Source organism: Entelurus aequoreus, linkage group LG09 (assembly GCF_033978785.1).
Source record: "Entelurus aequoreus isolate RoL-2023_Sb linkage group LG09, RoL_Eaeq_v1.1, whole genome shotgun sequence".
Classification (NCBI taxonomy): Eukaryota; Metazoa; Chordata; class Actinopteri; order Syngnathiformes; family Syngnathidae; genus Entelurus; species Entelurus aequoreus.
Window position 1 is genome coordinate 43,508,967 of NC_084739.1, and position 20,794 is coordinate 43,529,760.

Sequence of the window (20,794 nt, forward strand, 5' to 3'; positions counted from 1 at the left end):
ACGTGTGGACAATGCTGAAGAAACAAGTCGATGTCAGAAAACCAACAAATATAGCTGAACTGCACCAATTTTGTCAAGAGGAGTGGTCAAATATTCAACCAGAAGCTTGCCAGAAGCTTGTGGATGGCTACCAAAAGTGCTCCTTATTGCAGTGAAACTTGCCAAGGGACATCCATCCATCCATTTTCTACCGCTTATTCCCTTCGGGGTCGCGGGGGGCGCTGGAGCCTATCTCAGCTACAATCGGGCGGAAGGCGGGGTACACCCTGGACAAGTCGCCACCTCATCGCAGGGCCAACACAGATAGACAGACAACATTCACACTCACATTCACACACTAGGGCCAATTTAGTGTTGCCAATCAACCTATCCCCAGGTGCATGTCTTTGGAGGTGGGAGGAAGCCGGAGTACCCGGAGGGAACCCACGCAGTCACGGGGAGAACATGCAAACTCCACACAGAAAGATCCCGAGGCCGGGATTGAACTCACGACTACTCAGGACCTTCGTATTGTGAGGCAGACGCACTAACCCCTCTTCCACCGTGCTGCCCTGCCAAGGGACATGTAACCAAATATTAACATTGCTGTATGTATACTTTTGACCCAGCAGATTTGGTCACATTTTTAGTAGACCCATAATACATTTATAAAAGAACCAAACTTCATGAATGTTTTTTGTGACCAACAAGTATGTGCTCCAATCACTCTATCACCAAAAATAAGAGTTGTAGAAAATTTGAAATGTAGGACTCTACCAGCAGCCTTTTTGTAAAAGATCCTGTTGCAAAACCTAAAACAAGTCAATAAAGTGGGTCTCCAGAGCTTAATGTCATGGTAACAACCTTTCACCATTGCACAACTCCTCCCACTTTCCTACACCCACTTTTGCATTTTGGACTTTCAGCTTCAGTTAGTCTGCCTAATCTTTTGAAAGACAACAGTCCAAAGTGACATAATACAGCAACAACACTCAAGACGTTGAATCAAAAATAATGAGCAATAGTCATCTTCTTGTGAACGTGGAGGAGTGGATAGCAAAGAATCAGAATGCTTTCCTGCCGCCAGTGTGCAACAAGCTCATGTGAGTAAATCTGTGACATGGTATATGGTCTGCGCATCGGCACTGGCTATCTAACCAGAATCTCACGAGGTCACGTCTGCTGTTTAAAGACATGCATCTGATTTTTGTTTCATCCAGGCACTTTTCCCAGTTGAATATTATGTTTGTTGGAGGACCAAACACTAGGAAAGATTACCATATAGAAGAAGGCGAGGAGGTAAAGGACAAGCACACATGAATTGATTCCATCATGTATGTACTGTAAGTGTTGACTTTCTCATGAAGGCAAACACATTTTCACATCACATGGGCGTGACTAGGGCAGCACGGTGGCGAAGGGGTTAGTACATACGAAGGTCCTGGGTTTGATCCTGGGTTTGGGATCTTTCTGTGTGGAGTTTGCATGTTCTCCCCATGACTGCGTGGGTTCCCTCCGGGTACTCCGGCTTCCTCCCACTTCCAAAGACATACACCTGGGGATAGGTTGATTGGCAACACTAAATTGGCCCTAGTGTGTGAATGTGAGTGTGAATGTTGTCTGTTTATCTGTGTTGGCCCTGTGATGAGGTGGGGACTTGTCCAGGGTGTACCATGCCTTCCGCTCGAATGTACAGTAGCTGAAATAGGCTCCAGCACCTCCGCGACCCCGAAAGGGACAAGCGGTAGAAAATGGATGGATAGATGGGCGTGACCATTGTAATTTCTACATTTGAAACAGTATTCACATCACACTTCCACTTCAACGACAATTGTTGGGGATGTTTGTCATCAACAATCACGTCTTTTCCTTTTGGTGAGTTCTCAATATGTTTGAAAAACTGTTCGCAAGAGGCCGCTAAAAATGCAGGTAATGGCGATATGATCTATTTTGTCTAAAAAGAACTCCAAAAACCTTCAACACTGTTTTATATACATGCTGTAAGTATGTATGTATTCATGATAACATGCAGTATTTACAAAATGTTGATAATTCTATCCATCCATCCATTTTCTACCGCGTGTCCCTCTCGAGGTCCCGGGTTGATAATTCTAAGCATAATGGGCTCTATTAACACAAATACAATAAAAAATGGGCTCTATTAACACAAATACGACTGTATATACGACGGACACTGCCCTCCAAAATAGTCTCTCTATTTTTGATGAAATAACATTAGAGGAATTATTACAGCGTGTAAGTGGGATAAAACAAACAACATGTTTACTTGACCCACTTCCTGGGAAACTTATCAAGGAACTGTTTGTATTATTAGGTCCATCAGTGTTAAATATTATAAACTTATCACTTTCCTCCGGCACTGTTCCCCTAGCATTCAAAAAAGCGGTTATTCATCCTCTGCTCAAAAGACCTAACCTCGATCCTGACCTCATGGTAAACTACCGACCGGTCTCCCACCTTCCGTTTATTTCCAAAATTCTCGAAAAAACTGTTGCACAGCAGCTAAATGAACACTTAGTGACTAACAATCTCTGTGAACCTTTTCAATCCGGTTTCAGGGCAAATCACTCTACGGAGACAGCCCTCGCAAAAATGACTAATGATCTATTGCTAACGATGGATTCTGATGCGTCATCTATGTTGCTGCTTCTTGATCTTAGCGCCGCTTTCGATACCGTCGATCATAATATTTTATTAGAGCGTATCAAAACACGTATTGGTATGTCAGACTTAGCCTTGTCTTGGTTTAACTCTTATCTTACTGACAGGATGCAGTGTGTCTCCCATAACAATGTGACCTCGGACTATGTTAAGGTAACGTGCGGAGTTCCCCAGGGTTCGGTTCTTGGCCCTGCACTCTTTAGTATTTACATGCTGCCGCTGGGTGACATCATACGCAAGTACGGTGTTAGCTTTCACTGTTATGCTGATGACACTCAACTCTACATGCCCCTAAAGCTGACCAACACGCCGGACTGTAGTCAGCTGGAGGCGTGTCTTAATGAAATTAAACAATGGATGTCCGCTAACTTTTTGCAACTCAACGCTAAGAAAACGGAAATGCTGATTATCGGTCCTGCTAGACACCAACATCTATTTAATAATACCACCTTAACATTTGACAACCAAACAATTAAACAAGGAGACTCGGTAAAGAATCTGGGTATTATCTTCGACCCAACTCTCTCGTTTGAGTCACACATTAAGAGTGTTACTAAAACGGCCTTCTTTCATCTCCGTAATATCGCTAAAATTCGTTCCATCTTGTCCACTAGCGACGCTGAGATCATTATTCATGCGTTCGTTACGTCTCGTCTCGATTACTGTAACGTATTATTTTCGGGCCTCCCTATGTCTAGCATTAAAAGATTACAGTTGGTACAAAATGCGGCTGCAAGGCTTTTGACAAAAACAAGAAAGTTTGATCATATTACGCCTATACTGGCTCACTTGCACTGGCTTCCTGTGCACTTAAGATGCGACTTTAAGGTTTTACTACTTACGTATAAAATATTACACGGTTTAGCTCCAGCCTATCTCGCCGATTGTATTGTACCATATGTCCCGACAAGAAATCTGCGTTCAAAGAACTCCGGCTTATTAGTGATTCCCAGAGCCAAAAAAAAGTCTGCGGGCTATAGAGCGTTTTCTATTCGGGCTCCAGTACTCTGGAATGCCCTCCCGGTAACAGTTAGAGATGCTACCTCAGTAGAAGCATTTAAGTCCCATCTTAAAACTCATTTGTATAATCTAGCCTTTAAATAGACCCCCCCCTTTTTTAGACCAGTTGATCTGCCGTTTCTTTTCTTCTCTCCTCTTCTCCCCTGTCCCTTGCGAGGGGGAGTTGCATAGGTCCGGTGGCCATGGATGAAGTGCTGGCTGTCCAGAGCCGGGACCCCGGGTGGACCACTAGCCTGTGCATCGGTTGGGGACATCCCTGCGCTGCTGACCCGTCTCCGCTCGGGATGGTTTCCTGTTGGCCCCGCTGTGGACTGGACTCCCGCTGATGTGTTGGATCCACTGTGGACTGGACTTTCACAATGTTATGTCAGACCCACTCGACATCCGTTGCTTTCGGTCTCCCCTAGAGGGGGGGGGTTACCCACATATGCGGTCCTCTCCAAGGTTTCTCATAGTCATTCACCGACGTCCCACTGGGGTGAGTTTTTCCTTGCCCGTATGTGGGCTCTGTACCGAGGATGTCGTTGTGGCTTGTACAGCCCTTTGAGACACTTGTGATTTAGGGCTATATAAATAAACATTGATTGATTGATAATCAACATTTATTTCGTATGGAGTGCTGAATGTAAAAGTTTAATCGCACTTTTCTAGCAGATATATTTCTCATATTAAACTCACTTTTCTCACATTCAACTAATTTTCAGCACGTTTAAATTTCAATTTAATGTGGACTTTAAGGGCCTGATTCACTAAAGGTTTGCGTGCACTAAAACGTGCAAATCTGATAGCACACGCAAAGCTGATCTACTAAACGTGTGCAAAGTGGATTGCGTATGTTAGACGCAAAGTGGATGGCGCGCCTTATTTAGCTCACCTTTGTCTTCATGAAGATGCAAAATATATGCTGATCATTAAAACGCCCACAAAACTGTGAGGAGGGAATTAAAATATAGTTATACAGCATGCAACATGTGATTTATCAACACTCATTAACATTTTGACAGCACTTTTTGGCAATTTGTTTAGCACATGTCAGAAGAACGTGCAAACTGACAGATGAAAATCATCCGTCCAACGCATGTGTGTCAACATTTTGGTTGACGGTCAGAAATAAAAATATTACACATATCATCTATTCAGCAATTTCATTTCATAATACCATTGCTGCTGGACAACTTATGGGGCTAAATAAAATGAATTCAATTGATGCGTTTGGTGGCGTTTATTTTAATGTTGTTCATTTTTTAATTTAGGAAATATATTACTACAATATAGTTTAATATAGTTTAAGTACCTAAGGGGTCTTGTTCATGAGTGAGGGAAGAGTAGATCATGAGATCGACATTTTCTTGCGTTTTAGTCATTCCAGACATACGAATGTGCTGGTGATGCGATCCACAGCCTCGCGCACTGAATGTGAAAGTGAAAGAAAAGTGTCAGAAAGTGTCTGTATGCAAATGTTTCTGTTGTTTAGATTGCGATTTAGAAAATATGTTACAGACTATAGATATATCCTGCTGGTTCAACACATGGCACACAGGTAGGAGCATGAGAATATGAATGTGAAGAACATGATTGTCTCCGTGGTAAACGCCTGGTAGGCACGTCGAATCCTTATTTAAATAAGGCGGTCTAAATATAAATGCTAAAGCTAAATGTTAAATCTAAATCTAAATGTTAAAAGTGCTGTTTGCAACTTCCTCGCAGTAACATTTTCAAAGTTACATAGTTGATTTCATAAAAAATAAAAAATTCTGGCCCGAATAAAATGATTGATGTTTTCAGCCGTCACTCACCCGGTATCGTCAATACATAAGCGCAGAGAGCGTGTGCACAAAAGCAGTCCAAGAGAAGCAATGAACAATTTGCAGTCATGTTGTTATGATAGAATATACATTCAATGACAGCTAACGCTATCAAATTGCTGTTATTAGCTAACAACACCTAAAGCTAATGCGCGTGCATGTCATTACGTACGAGAAGCCGTAAGAGTTTGAAAAGTTGGCGCCCTCTAAGCATCTTTGTAAATATTGCAAACAGCCTCTTTAAATCTAAATCTAAATGTTGAATCTAAATTTAAATGTTAAATCTAGAAATAAATGTTGCATTGAAACCTAAATGTTAAATCTAAATCTTGGATCTACATAACCGCTAATTGTTAAATCAAAACCTGAATGTTACATCTAAACCTACATTTTAAATCTAAATCTTAAATTAAAATTTCTGAATCTAAATGTGAGTGCTAAGAGTTAGATCTAAACCTAAATCTAAATCTAAACGTAAGCGCTAAATCTCTCGCCAAGTGTAAAGATGAATATTCATAGAATGCCATTAAACGGAATGTCAACCTTACTTATCCCATCCATCCATTTTCTACCGCTTGTCCCGTTCGGGGTCGCGGGAGTCTCAGCTGCATTCGGGCGTTAGGCGGGGTACACCCTGGACAAGTCGCCACCTCATCGCAGGACCAACACAGATAGACAGACAACATTCACACTCACATTCACACACTAGGGCCAATTTAGTGTTGCCAATCAACCTATCCCCAGGTGCATGTCTTTGGAGGTGGGGGGAAGCCGGAGTCCCCGGAGGGAACCCACGCAGTCACGGGGAGAACATGCAAACTCCACACAGAAAGATCCCGAGTGCAGGATCGAACCCAGGACCTTCGTATTGTGAGGCAGACGCACTAACCCCTCTTCTACCGTGCTGAACCTTACTTGTGCGTAAATAAATAATAAACAGTAAACAGTCAGTTCACAGAGCATAAACAAAGTACTAGTACTCTAGGGTACTAAAACAATTGGCTATGCGCTAACAAACACGTAACTATAACTGTATTTAGAATTAAAGTACCCGCAAGGCATGCTGGGTAGCCTAGCGGCAACTCTCCCAATGCTACATAATACTGTACGTTAAAGGTTATGTTATTTTTTCCAACAGCTATTCTACCAGTTGAAAGGAGACATGTGTCTGAAGGTGATTGAAAATGGAAAAAACAAGGATGTGCATATCAAGGAGGGAGAGGTGAGCTTCAATTATGTCATTACAATTAATCAATGGAAAACTGTACCAACAAGAAACGCTAATGCAAAGTGAGTTACTTGTAAGATATGATATAATAATGTGTGGATATTGCAACATACAGAACCAGTCAGAAGTTTCTCATTTACTCTGTGATAAATGCTGAACCGGGGGTGTATCAAAATAACTCATTCCAACGCACGATTTCAGGTTAAGGTTGGGATCGCACCATAAATCAAACCATGATGAGCTCAATTTTTGCATAAACCTGAACAGACGTTATGATATAAAAAAAATAATGGCATGTCGGAGTGCCATGCAGGTTGTCCACAATATTTTCGTTTGAAAATGATTAAATTGTCAACTGTTAACCCTTGACTGAGCAACTTTAAAGTCAAAACTACACAGCAGTCGGTTGTAGCACAGCAACGTCAGTTAATAATTCTCCACAGGTTGATCATATAGTTCAAGTGTTAACCCTCTAACATGGAAGTTTTGAATTTTTAAATAAACCATTGTACGTGATTTGTGCACTTTATTGAGGTCTATTTCCTTTGTCAGATGTTTCTGCTGCCTGCTCGGATCCCGCATTCCCCACAGAGACAAGCCAACGCTGTGGGACTCGTGGTGGAGCGGAGGCGACTGCTCACTGAAACTGACTGCCTCAGGTTGGGTCTCCTTAATTGATGAAAACAGGCTTCAACACCAAATAAAAGAACTAGGGTTGTACGGTATGCTGGTACTAATAAAGTACCACAATACTAACAAATTAAAAACGGAACTATACTGCTTCTGAAAAATATTTAAGTTTTTTCGGACATGAAGGCGCGTCGTCGTCACATCGTGACATTGCTGGTAAAACGAGCAATGGTGTACGCATGGTGTACTTACAAGCAGACTAACTGTGGAGACATGAAAAGTAGATTGGACGTATTTTGGGTTAAAAACAAACAATGGAGGTGATTGATTGATTGATTGAGACTTTTATTATTAGTTTGCACAGTGAAGTACATGTTCCGTACAATTGACCACTAAATGGTAACACCCGAATAAGTTTTTCAACTTGTTTAAGTCGGGGTCCACTTAAATTGATTCATGATACAGATATATACTACCAGATATACACTACCGTTCAAAAGTTTGGGGTCACATTGAAATGTCCTTATTTTTGAAGGAAAAGCACTTTAAACTAGTCTTAACTTTAACGAAATACACTCATTGCTAATGTGGTAAATGACTATTCTAGCTGCAAATGTCTGGTTTTTGGTGCAATATCTACATAGGTGTATAGAGGCCCATTTCCAGCAACTATCACTCCAGTGTTCTAATGGTACAATGTGTTTGCTCATTGGCTCAGAAGGCTAATTGATGATTAGAAAACCCTTGTGCAATCATGTTCACACATCTGAAAACAGTTTAGCTCGCTACAGAAGCTACAAAACTGACCTTCCTTTGAGCAGATTGAGTTTCTGGAGCATCACATTTGTGGGGTCAATTAAACGCTCAAAATGGCCAGAAAAAGAGAACTTTTATCTGAAACTCGACAGTCTATTGTTGTTCTTAAAAATGAAGGCTATTCCACAAATTGTTTGGGTGACCCCAAACTTTTGAACGGTAGTGTATTACTATCATCATAATACAGTCATCACACAAGATAATCACATTGAATTATTTACATTATTTACAATCCGGGGTGTAGAGGGGGGGAGTTAGGTTTGGTTGTTATCATCAGTCATCAAACAATTGAGAGCAGAGAAATGGATATTGGAACAGTGTAGGTCTGACTTGGTAGGATATGTACAGCAAGTAGTGGACATAGAGAGAGAGAGAGAGAGAGAGAGAGAGAGAGAGAGAGAGAGAGAGAGGAGAGAGAGAGAGAGAGGAGAGAGAGAGAGAGAGAGAGAGAGAGAGAGAGAGAGAGAAGAGAGAGAGAGAGAGAGAGAGAGAGAGAGAGAGAGAGAGAGAGAGAGAGAGAGATCAGAAGGCATAAGAACAAGTATCTATATTTGATTGATTACATTACATAGCTGCCTGGAGGTGTACTTTTATTGCGGTTTTGAAGGAGGGTTGAGATGCCCTTTCTTTTATACCTGTTGGGAGCGCATTCCACATTGATGTGGCATAGAAAGAGAATGAGTTAAGACCTTTGTTAGATCGGAATCTGGGTTTAACGTGGTTAGTGGAGCTCCCCCTGGTGTTGTGGTTACGGCGGTCATTTACGTTAAGTAGTTTGACATGTACTTCGGTATCAGGGAGGTGTAGCGGATTTTATAGACCAGGCTGAGTGCAAGTTGTTTTACTCTGTCCTCCACCCTGAGCCAGCCCACTTTGAGAAGTGGGTAGGAGTGAGGTGGGATCTGGGGTGGAGGTCTAGAAGTAATCTGACTAGCTTGTTCTGGGATGTTTGGAGTTTAGATTTGAGGGTTTTGAAGCTTTTCACACTTAAGCGCCACTCTGGAAGAGGTGCTTTAAACATGGCTAGAGAGCTAGCAGCGATCCATCCGCAGTCGGCAGTGTTTTAGCTACTTCTAAATCACTAATCATCGCCCTCCACGTTGACAAATAAACTGCGTTTTCACAAGAATCATTCCTGCTGGACGAGGAATAGCTAAACATGCTTTACTACACACCATAGGAGATGGAATAGCTAACAGCAAGCTAGCGCTCTTTAATATAAATAAATGCCATGGGTGGATCAACACAGCCATTGAATGTAACGATATTAAGTACAAGGGCCGTGCATAGTCGATACTACAACGATTACATCGATATTTTTTATTACCACACAATCTTTTGTCTTTTTTATTGTTTATAAACTCCGGAAAACGTCCCTGGACACATGAGGACTTTTTGCTTGACATAGCGATTCCAAGATGTTAGACAGCAATAGTGTATAGGCTACGATCTGTCTACTATTGTCAGGAAGTAACCTTTGCCATTAAACTGAATCGACTCTAGGCTTTTGTTGCACCCTACAAAGTGTTTATACTGTAAATAGTGTACTTATTACACACTTGCTGTTTAACTGTAACATGCTTCTTAGTTGTAGTTTTTATTGCGAATTCAGAGGTGTTCACATCATAATGTAAAATTGGTGATGCGAATCAGTAGCATGCATTTGGCAAAGCTAAAGTACATTTACATCATGGTAGCGCACTTTGGAAAAGTGGAGCCTGACTTTACATTTAGGTGCCGAGAGTGCTGTTTGAGTGCTTGTTTCCTCGTCAAGTGTTTAGTCTGCAACCGGGCGTGACGCCACAAGCACCGTTTGATTTTACTTGAATCTACAGGATTTGGTTGGTTTTTATAAAAGTGTCGAATTCGTTACCCAGCCTTAGGTAGGGATCTAAAATCACTCAAACCACATCTCAAATTGTGCAAAAGACAAAGATTTTCCCACATTTTGTATTACTGGATTTTATTTTATCACAATACAATTTCAGTTTATATCAGATTGAGGGGTATTCTGTGGACATACATACGTGTTGATATCTCTAGGTACTACGTAGACAACACGATGGACATCCTGTTTGAGAAATGGTTCTATTGCCAAAATCTTGGAACCCAACTGGTGCCAATCATCCAAGAGTAAGAAACATGCACATTTAAGATCCTCCTCTGTATTTATTTTAATTATTTATTATTATTTGCAGGTTCATGGCATCAAAGCAGTGCAAGACAGGAAAACCAGATCCCAGTGAGCCATCATGTTTAAGTCAATGCAAGAATCCTCATTTATTGTGTTTTGTTTTTTGTTGGTGCAGACGAAGACTTCAGAGACCCTCCATTCCAGATGAACAACATGAATGTGATGTCACCCTTCAGCTTTAACTCTTGGCTGGATAAACATAAGCCATTCCTGACCAACGGCAACCCAATAAACATGTTTGGGGCACAGTTTGAGACAGAGGTACGATCATCTACGAACCATACATTTGAACAGTGGGCAATATTTGATCTGCTGCTCCTTTGCAAACATTTTTTATGGTAGGCTAATTTTCCATCCATCCATTTTCTACTGCTTGTCCCTTTCGGAGTCGCGGGGGGTGTTGGAGCCTATCTCAGCTGCATTCAGGCAGAAGGCGGGGTACACCCTGGACAAGTCACCACCTCATCGCAGGGCCAACACAGATAGACAGACAACATTCACACTCACATTCACACACTAGGGCCAATTTAGTGTTGCCAATCAACTTATCCCCAGGTGCATGTCTTTTTAACAGAGAAAATCCAATCCATCCATCCATTTTCTACCGCTCGTCCCTTTCGGGGATTGCGGTGGGTGCTGGAGCCTATCTCAGCTGCATTCAAGAACAACTAAAAAAATGTGTAATAAGTATTTAATCACACATCCGTTAATGCATATGTATGTATATATGTAAATCACACCAACCGCCAATAATTCTGACTATTATGAAGACACATGTACAGGCCCGTCTTAAGTTTGCCAATGAACATCTGAATAATTCAGACAAGGCTTTCGGGAGAATCTATGGTCATATGAGATCACAATTGAAAGCTTTGACATCAACTTAACGCACGTTTGTTGGCAGACAAATGCTAACATGGATCCAAAGAACACCATCCCCACTGTGTAAAAGGGCCGTGTCATGACCTTTGGATTTGTTGTTCTTTTTGTTCAGTGTTTAGTTCCGTTCCCAGCATTCCCTGCCTGCTTTTGTTTACTTTCTTATTATTGAATTACGTTTATTGAGTGGTGTTCCCACCTGCCGCCAACACTAATCACGCCCCTCATGTACCCGTCTCGCCGTTCACTCATCTCAGGTCCATTGTTTGCCGTTGGCGACTGTTTACGCTTCATGTTTGTTAACTATGCGATGCCAAGATATTTAAGTTTTGCTATGTTATACTTTGCCTGCGTTTCCCAACTGCATGACCTCTTCGTATTTTGCCTTGTTTAAGAAGTAAAGATTCATCTTACATGCATGCTGCCTACCTTCCGCATCCTGGGAACCTGAACGGTGACAGAATGAACCTGCCAAAAGTGTTCTCACAGAAGGGGAGAAGAGAAGCATCTACAAGAAGATGAAGACTGAGACACAGGCACAAAGGTATTCTTCAAATGCCGAGGAGATTGCCCTGATGGACTTTGTTTTGCTGGGGGTTTTTTCCCGTACTCACCGCACACAGAAGCCGTCCCCAGCGTGCTTCCCACATGGACCACCTCTTCGCCAAACACAGGCGCGGACAGCTGCTTCTCCCTCGCCTACAGCCTGAGTACGGTATGATAAAAAGCCACCTTGCTTCTGTTTACAAGACTTGGGGTGTCATCCAGCGGGACCAAGTCTCAAACCTTTTAAAGCCGGATGACCTCACGCCGTCGGCCGCAGAGGCGCACGCAGAGGCGCACGCAGAGGCGCACGCAGAGGCGCACGCAGTGACGTGCATACTAAGGCGTAAGCGGCGGGCATGTATACAGGTTGTGCTTAGTACAGACACTCTTTCCATGACAAATTTTACGACAGCCTCCACCAAGGGACATTAAGTCAACTGTAGCTGACTCCATGAACATTTTTTCAAGAGTTAAAGCAATTGGTCAGCCTAAACTCTTCAAGACTCAAGCTCCATCCTCCAGCGGCGCCCGCGCCCGGGAATCATTTTGGTGCTGCTGCCCACTGCTCCCCAAGGGGATGGGACAAATGCAGAGGACAAATTTCACCACATCTAGTGTGTGTGTGACAATCATTGGTACTTTAATCTTTAATCTTAATCTTACCCACTCCACAGTTTTCCAAAGTTCTGGCACCACCTGTTTCTGCTCCATGCAAAATAACGGTTGTGGTTCCACCTATTCCTGCTCCACACTTGTTCAAGCCTCCCATGGTTCCAGTCCCTGTTCCACGCATGTTCATGCCTCAGAAGCTTACGGTTCCAGTCCCCACCTGAACCTTGTGGGGATCCTGGATGGAAATATTCGAAAATATTTTTCACCCAAAAAAAAAAAAAAAGTTTCCTGTGTACATACATTTATAAATGCACTGTATATAATAGCAATCACATCTTGTGTTATGTAATTCAAATACCATTTGTCATGAACAGGGGTCCCCAAACTTTTTGACTCCGGGGCCGCATTGGGGTAAAACAATTTGGCTGGGGGCCGCACTATATATATATATATATATATATATATATATATATATTATATGTAAATGTGTGTGTGTGTGTATATATGTATATATAAATGTATATATATGTGTGTATATTTGTATATGTCTATGTATATGTATTTGTCAATGTATATATATATATAAATAAATAAATAAATGGGTTATACTTGTATAGCGCTTTTCTACCTTCAAGGTACTCAAAGCGCTTTGACAGTATTTCCACATTTACCCATTCACACACACATTCACACACTGATGGCGGGAGCTGCCATGCAAGGCGCTAACCAGCAGCCATCAGAGGCAAAGGGTGAAGTGTCTTGCCCAAGGACACAACGGACGTGACTAGGAAGGTAGAAGGTGGGAATTGAACCCCAGTAACCAGCAACACTCCGATTGCTGGCACAGCCACTCTACCAACTTCGCCACACCTTCCCTATATATATATATGTCTATATATATATATATATATATATATATATATATATATATATATATATATATATATATATATATATATATATATATATATATATATATATATATATATATATATATATATATATATATTCATACATATATATTCCTCGCGCACTAATTGACTTAAAGAGCGCACTTGCTGCATGTCACGTTATCGATGGTAAAATGCATTTTTAGACAATATGATTTGCCTGAGTGGCTAGAAGACGGTAGAAAATGGACTAGTAAGGACAAATTTAAAAAATAATAATATTTAAAAAAAATAAAAAAAATTATTATTATTATTTTTTTTTTACTTGGGACTTCCCGCGGGCCGGATTTTAGACGCTGGGGGGCCGTATCCGGTTTCGGGACCCTTGCTTTACAAAGACATTTGGAGTGACATTTTCAAACACGCTTACCATAATATTACAAATAGCAGTGCGGTTGTACGATAATTACGGCAGTCCTTAAAAAACTTTTTCACCTCCGATATGATATCAATATTGGAGCCTTGAGTGTTGGCTGATTACAATAATTACTGAAATAAAGGTCATGACACGGCAGGACATGGGTTAGTTAGCCTCACGTTACGAAGGTTCTGGGTTCGATTCCCGATTCTTAGTAGAGTTTGCATGTTTTCCCCATGACTGTGTGGGTTCTCTGCGGGTACTCTGGCTTCCTCCCACCTCCAAAGACATGCACATGGGATAGGTTGATTGGCAACACTAAATGGTCCATAGTGTGTGAATGTGAGTGTGAATGTTGTCTGTCTATCTGTGTTGGCCCTGTGATGAGGTGGAGACTTGTCAAGGGTGTACCCCGCCCATGTGGGTTAGAGTAGCCAGAAATTGTACTCAAGTAAGAGTACTGTTACTTTAGAGATTTATTACTCAAGTAAAAGTAAGGAGTAGTCACCCAAATATTTACTTGAGTAAAAGTAAAAAGTATGTTGTGAAAAAACTACTCAAGTACTGAGTAACTGATGAGTAACCTGTTCGTTTAATGATGACGGCAACAAATAATGCACAAAAACATAAAAATAGCAATGAGCAAATTCAGAGCCAGGAATATCTCTTAAGCAACTAAAACAATAATATATATTAAATAATAATACATTAAAATAAAAAAAATTAAGGCAAATTGAGTCACTATAACTTAACAGCACCATAGGCTCAGTAGGCATTCATTGATTGATTGATTGAAACTTGTATTAGTAGATTGCACAGTACAGTACATATTCCGTACAATTGACCACTAAATGGTAACACCCCAATAAGTTTTTCAACGTTAATCAATTCATGGTAAACACACTGTGCACTTCTGATTGGTGTTTCTATGTGTGGGTGTGTGTGTGTGTGTGTGTGTGTGTGTGTGTGTGTGTGTGTGTGTGTGTGTGTGTGTGTGTGTGTGTGTGTGTGTGTCTGTGAGTCTGCAGTGCGTTAATAAATGTCCCCACACGATGTACATTTGACAGTGATTCATAGCAGGGAAGCTAACATCAGCCTATGGTGACAGCCAAAATATCTACTAACGTTATTTACCGCGATGTGCTTCCTCAAATTTGATGTTGAGTTCAGGTAAGCCAGGGGTGCCCACACTTTTTCAGCAGGCAAGCTACTTTTTAAATGACCAAGTCGAGGTGATCTACTTCATATATACATATACATACACACCCATATCATATATATATATATATATATGTATATATATATATATATATATATATATATATATATATATATATATATATATATATATATATATATATATATATATATATATATATATACACACATATCATATATATATATACATACACACACATATCATATATATATATATATATACACATATCATATATATATATATATATATGTATATATATATATATATATATATATATATATATATATATATATATATATATATATATATATATATACACACACATATCATATATATATATATATATATATATATATATATATATATATATATATATATATAAATCTCCTGAGGATTGAGGAAACCCCTCATGAAACAGGCCTGTAGAGATGAAATAGTCTTGTGATTTTTTCCCACACATACATATATATATATATATATATATATATATATATATATATATATATATATATATATATATATATATATATATATATATATATATATATATATATATATATATATATATATATACACATACATTTATATATACAGTATATAATTTATATTTATTTATTTTGCCATTTTTGTTCACATGTTAAAGTTGTTTTAATGAATATACATGCATGTTTAACATATAGATTCCTTTCTTTCATGAAGACAAGAATATAAGTTGGTGTATTACCTGATTCTGATGACTTGCATTGATTGGAATCAGACAGTAGTGATGATGACGTCCACGTTTTCAAATGGAGGAGAAAAAAAGTTCCTCCTTTCTGTCTAATACCACATGAAAGTGGTTGGTTTTTGGCATCTTATTTGTCCAGCTTCCATATTCGTTTTTATACACTTTACAAGAAATACATTAGCGGCAAACTCCGTAGCTTGCTAGCTTGTTTGCGCTGGCTTTCGGAGACTATTATTTTGTTAGCGCAGGCGCGATGGAGCGGCACTTTTATTGTGAAGACAGGAACTGTGCGGTCAGTCTTTAGGCTTTTGACGAGAGGTACGGTTGAAATAAAAAAGTGTCTTTTTTCCCTCACACTTTTGATTGATTGATTGAAACTTTTATTAGTAGATTGCACAGTACAGTACATATTATGTGCAATTGACCACTAAATGGTAACACCCGAATAAGTTTTTCAACTTGTTTAAGTCGGGGTCCACGTGTGACGGTCATGTGACCGCCTGGCTCTGTTTGATTGGTCCAACATCACCAGTGACTGCATGTGATTGGTGAAACGGAGTCCAACGTCACCAGTGACTGCATCTGATTGGTGAAACGGAGGCATGCGATAGATCCTACTTTGAAGGTCTGTCTGACAAACCAAAACAAACAAAGCGTGCTTTAACAGATCGATAAAAATCAGTAGCGAGTAGCGAGCTGAATGTAGATAAATGGAGTGGAGTAAAAGTAGCGTTTCTTCTCTATAAATATACACAAGTAAAAGTATGTTGCATTAAAACTACTCTTAGAAGTACAATTTATCCCAAAAGTTACTCAAGTAGATGTAACGGAGTAAATGTAGCGCGTTACTACCCACCTCTGACCCCGCCTTCCCCCCGAATGCAGCTCAGCATCCATCCACCCACCCACCCTGCGACCCCAAAAGGGAAAAACGATAGAAAATGGAGGGATGGATGGAGGTCATGACACAGTACCTTGAACGATGCGTTTGTTAGTGAATACTTTCTAATACGTTACTGCCTCGGAAACTGTGCATCTGCAAGTACAGTAATATGCAACTATAATTATTTGATACTTGTTTATATCGACAAATGTCGCGCTTTAGACTGCAATATTGTTCAGTTACGTACACTTATTACTCACGTCAAGCTTTTGTGCTATTGTGTGGTTAGCTGTTGTGTAGCTGCTAGCTGTAGCCTATAGCCTGTAGCAGGGGTCACCAATCTTTTTGAAACCAAGAGCTACTTCTTGGATACTGATTAATGCGAAGGGCTACCAGTTTGACACACACTTATATAAATTGCCAGAAATAGCCAATTTGCTCAATTTACCTTTAACTCTATGTTATTATTAATAATTAATGATATTTACACTTAATTGAACGGTTTAAAAGAGGAGAAAACACGAAAAAAAATGACAATTAAATTTAAAACATAGTTTATCTTCAATTTCGACTCTTTAAAATTCAAAGTTCAACCGAAAAAAAGAAGAGAAAAACTTAAAAAAAGAATTTATGGAACATCATTAGTAATTTTTCCTGATCAAGATTAACTTTAGAATTTTGATGACATGTTTTAAATAGGTTAAAATCCAATCTACACTTTGTTAGAATATATAACAAATTGGACCAAGCTATATTTCTAACAAAGACAAATCATTATTTCTTCTAGATTTTCCAGAACAAAAATTTTAAAAGAAATTCAAAAGACTTTGAAATAAGATTTAAATTTGATTCTACAGATTTTCTAGGTTTGCCAGAATATTTTTTTTGAATTTTAATCATAATAGGTTTGAAGAAATATTTCACAAATATTCTTCGTCGAAAAAACAGAAGCTAAAATGAAGAATTAAATTAAAATGTATTTATTATTCTTTACAATAAAAAATTTTTTTTACTTGAACATTGATTTAAATTGTCAGGAAAGAAGAGGAAGGAATTTAAAAGGTAAAAAGGTATAGGTGTTTAAAAATCCTAAAATCATTTTTAAGGTTGTATTTTTTCTCTAAAATTGTCTTTCTGAAAGTTATAAGAAGCAAAGTAAAAAAAATAATGAATTTATTTAAACAAGTGAAGACCAAGTCTTTAAAATATTTTCTTGGATTTTCAAATTCTATTTGAGTTTTGTCTCTCTTAGAATTAAAAATGTCGGGCAAAGCGAGACCAGCTTGCTAGTAAATAAATACAATTTAAAAAATAGAGGCAGCTGACTGTTAAGTGCTGCTATTTGAGCTATTTTTAGAACAGGCCAGCGGGCTACTCATCTGGTCCTTACGGGCTACCTGGTGCCCGCGGGCACCACGTTGGTGACCCCTGGCCAATAGTCTATCACGTTTACATTTTGTAAATGACTTGACTAAAATACAAGAAAATACCAACCAAGTGTGCTTATTGACATTTAACTGTTGACTGGCTGTCCAGCTTTGCACAAGTAAACACGGTGCAGGACTGCTTGTATTGGAACTTATGTCAGAAATCTTAGGTGCAAGCCAATATCATGCAATACTTGGAACGGACCAACATACGCTATCAATATTCGATCTGTACACCCTTAATTAGTAACAATGGAAGCACAAACAAGCACATGCCTTTATATCACTCGGGGTTGGAATACAGGCCACAGTAGTTGGTGAGTTTACAGTAGAATCTACAAGTATCAGTATTTCCAGAATGGCAGTTATGATAATTCAAACATGACATAACACTATAATATTTGTGACCCTGATAGGTAACTTTGTTTGGAGCTGGTTTGACTGAGTCATCTTTACCGCAAAGTGATGTGTGGATTTGGCAGCTGGTATGTTCAATAAATTATTCGCTCAGCTAACATATTGTGTAAAACATACTTGAACTCCAAATTTAGGTATAAATGACTAATATATCTTCTTCTATTTGTCACCATCAGGAAGGATCTTCAAAAGTAACCACGAATGAGCAGGAGTTTACTCTCTCTGCGGGAAATAGTTTACTGATTCCCGAGCACAACCAGTCAGTTAACTTTATTATCAACATTATCAGTGACTTTCTATCATTTCACCACATTTCATGTACAGCATAATGGAGGCTATGATTTGGTAATGCAATATATTTTACATCTTCTTCTTCAGGTACCACTGGCAGAGAGATGAGGAAACTGCTGCACTGGTTGTGGTGCAAAATCCTGAGCGTAAAAGACCCTGATCATACCTGACAACTACACACTAAATCTACTGTTTTGTTGTGAACCAGCAATTACTGAAAATTTCATATCAGCATAAAGAATACAGGAAAATTAATCACGCATGACTTTATGATAGTGTTTAAAATACATGTACTTCCGCTAAAAAAGAGTAAATAAAAACATTGTTATCTTTGTGTATAGTCTAATTTTGAAAATTCCATACATCCGTCCATTTTCAACCGCGTGTCCCTTACTATTCATTTATTAAATTTAGTTTTAAAATGTGTAATGTCAACTGTAAACTGCACTGAACCCTTGTTTATTGTGCTTAATTCCTTCCGAACATGACCGCTATATTTTGGAATAATTTCTTTAAGACTACACTCAGAATCAATCCTATGCTGTATTTATGTACATATATATACGTATGTATGTATATAGATACGTATATATACATATATATACTGTACGTATATATATATATACACTACCGTTCAAAAGTTTGGGGTCACATTGAAATGTCCTTATTTTTGAAGGAAAAGCATTGTACTTTTCAATGAAGATAACTTTAAACTAGTCTTAACTTTAAAGAAATACACTCTATACATTGCTAATGTGGTAAATGACTATTCTAGCTGCAAATGTCTGGTTTTTGGTGCAATATCTACGTAGGTGTATAGAGGACCATTTCCAGCAACTATCACTCCAGTGTTCTAATGGTACAATGTGTTTGCTCATTGGCTCAGAAGGCTAATTGATGATTAGAAAACCCTTGTGCAATCATGTTCACACATCTGAAAACAGTTTAGCTCGTTAAAAAAGCTACAAAACTGACCTTCCTTTGAGCAGATTGAGTTTCTGGAGCATCACATTTGTGAGGTCAATTAAACGCTCAAAATGGCCAGTAAAAGAGAACTCGACAGTCTATTCTTGTTCTTAGAAATGAAGGCTATTCCACAAATTTTTTTGGGTGACCCCAAACTTTCGAACGGTAGTGTACATGTATGTATATATAATCTTAGGGGTGTGGGAAAAAATCGATTCAAATTCGAATCGCGATTCTCCGTGGCGAAGTTGGTAGAGTGGCTGTGCCAGCAATCGGAGTGTTGCTGGTTACTGGGGTTCAATTCCCACCTTCTACCTTCCTAGTCACGTCCGTTGTGTCTTTGGGCAAGACACTTCACCCTTTGCCTCTGATGGCTGCTGGTTAGCCCCTTGCATGGCAGCTCCCGCCATCAGTGTGTGAATGGGTAAATGTGGAAATACTGTCAAAGCGCTTTGGGTACCTTAAAGGTAGAAAAGCGCTATACAAGTATAACCCATTTATTTATTTATTTGTGCGATTCAGAATCGATTCTCATTTTTAAAGAATCAATTTTTATTTTTTTTATTTATTTTTTTTAAATTATTTTTTTTAAATTAATCAATCCAACAAAACAATACACAGCAATACCATAACAATGCAATCCAATTCCAAAACCAAACCCGACCCAGCAACACTCAGAACTGCAATAAACAGAGCAATTGAGAGGAGACACAAACACGACACAAAAATGAATATTATCAACAACAGTATCAATATTAGTTACAATTTCAACATAGCAGTGATTAAAAATCCCTCATTGACATTATCATTAGACATTTATAAAAAAAAATAACAATAGTGTCACAGTGGCTTACACTTGCATCGCATCTCATAAGCTTGACAACACACTGTGTCCAATATTTTCACAAAGATAAAATAAGTCATATTTTTGGTTCATTTAATAGTTAAAACAAATTTACATTATTGCAATCAGTTGATAAATTATTGTCCTTTACAATTATAAAAGCTTTTTACAAAAATCTACTACTCTGCTTGCATGTCAGCAGACTGGGGTAGATCCTGCTGAAATCCTGTGTATTGAATGAATAGAGAATCCTTTTGAATCGGGAAAAAATAGTTTTTGAACCGAGAATCGTGTTGAATTGAAAAAAAAAATTGATTTTGA

At 39.0% G+C, this 20,794-nt stretch overlaps 1 protein-coding gene across 2 annotated transcripts; it reads left to right on the top strand.

Moving 5' to 3' along the window:
* The first annotated feature begins 908 nt into the window (after window positions 1–908).
* On the top strand, window positions 909–18,995 carry haao (3-hydroxyanthranilate 3,4-dioxygenase). 2 transcript variants are annotated; one of them, XM_062058801.1, is made up of 10 exons: window positions 909–1,082; window positions 1,200–1,278; window positions 6,625–6,708; window positions 7,267–7,373; window positions 10,204–10,293; window positions 10,359–10,402; window positions 10,461–10,615; window positions 18,372–18,440; window positions 18,549–18,631; window positions 18,751–18,995. In XM_062058801.1, the coding sequence occupies exons 1-10, from the start codon at window positions 994–996 to the stop codon at window positions 18,821–18,823; spliced, it is 873 nt and encodes a 290-aa protein (XP_061914785.1). In that variant the 5' UTR covers window positions 909–993; the 3' UTR covers window positions 18,824–18,995. The 2 variants fall into 2 exon arrangements, with proteins under 2 accessions (XP_061914785.1, XP_061914786.1); XM_062058802.1 differs by having other exon boundaries at window positions 10,470–10,615.
* Window positions 18,996–20,794: the final 1,799 nt, after the last annotated feature.

Excerpts from the sequence above, each read along its gene's own strand:
- haao (XM_062058801.1), top strand. The coding sequence starts at position 994 with ATGAGCAATAGTCATCTTCTTGTGAACGTGGAGGAGTGGATAGCAAAG. Across the intron at positions 1,279-6,624 it reads ATATAGAAGAAGGCGAGGAG|CTATTCTACCAGTTGAAAGG; the intron begins GTAAAGGACAAG and ends TTTTTCCAACAG. Across the intron at positions 10,403-10,460 it reads GACAGGAAAACCAGATCCCA|TTGGTGCAGACGAAGACTTC; the intron begins GTGAGCCATCAT and ends TTTTGTTTTTTG.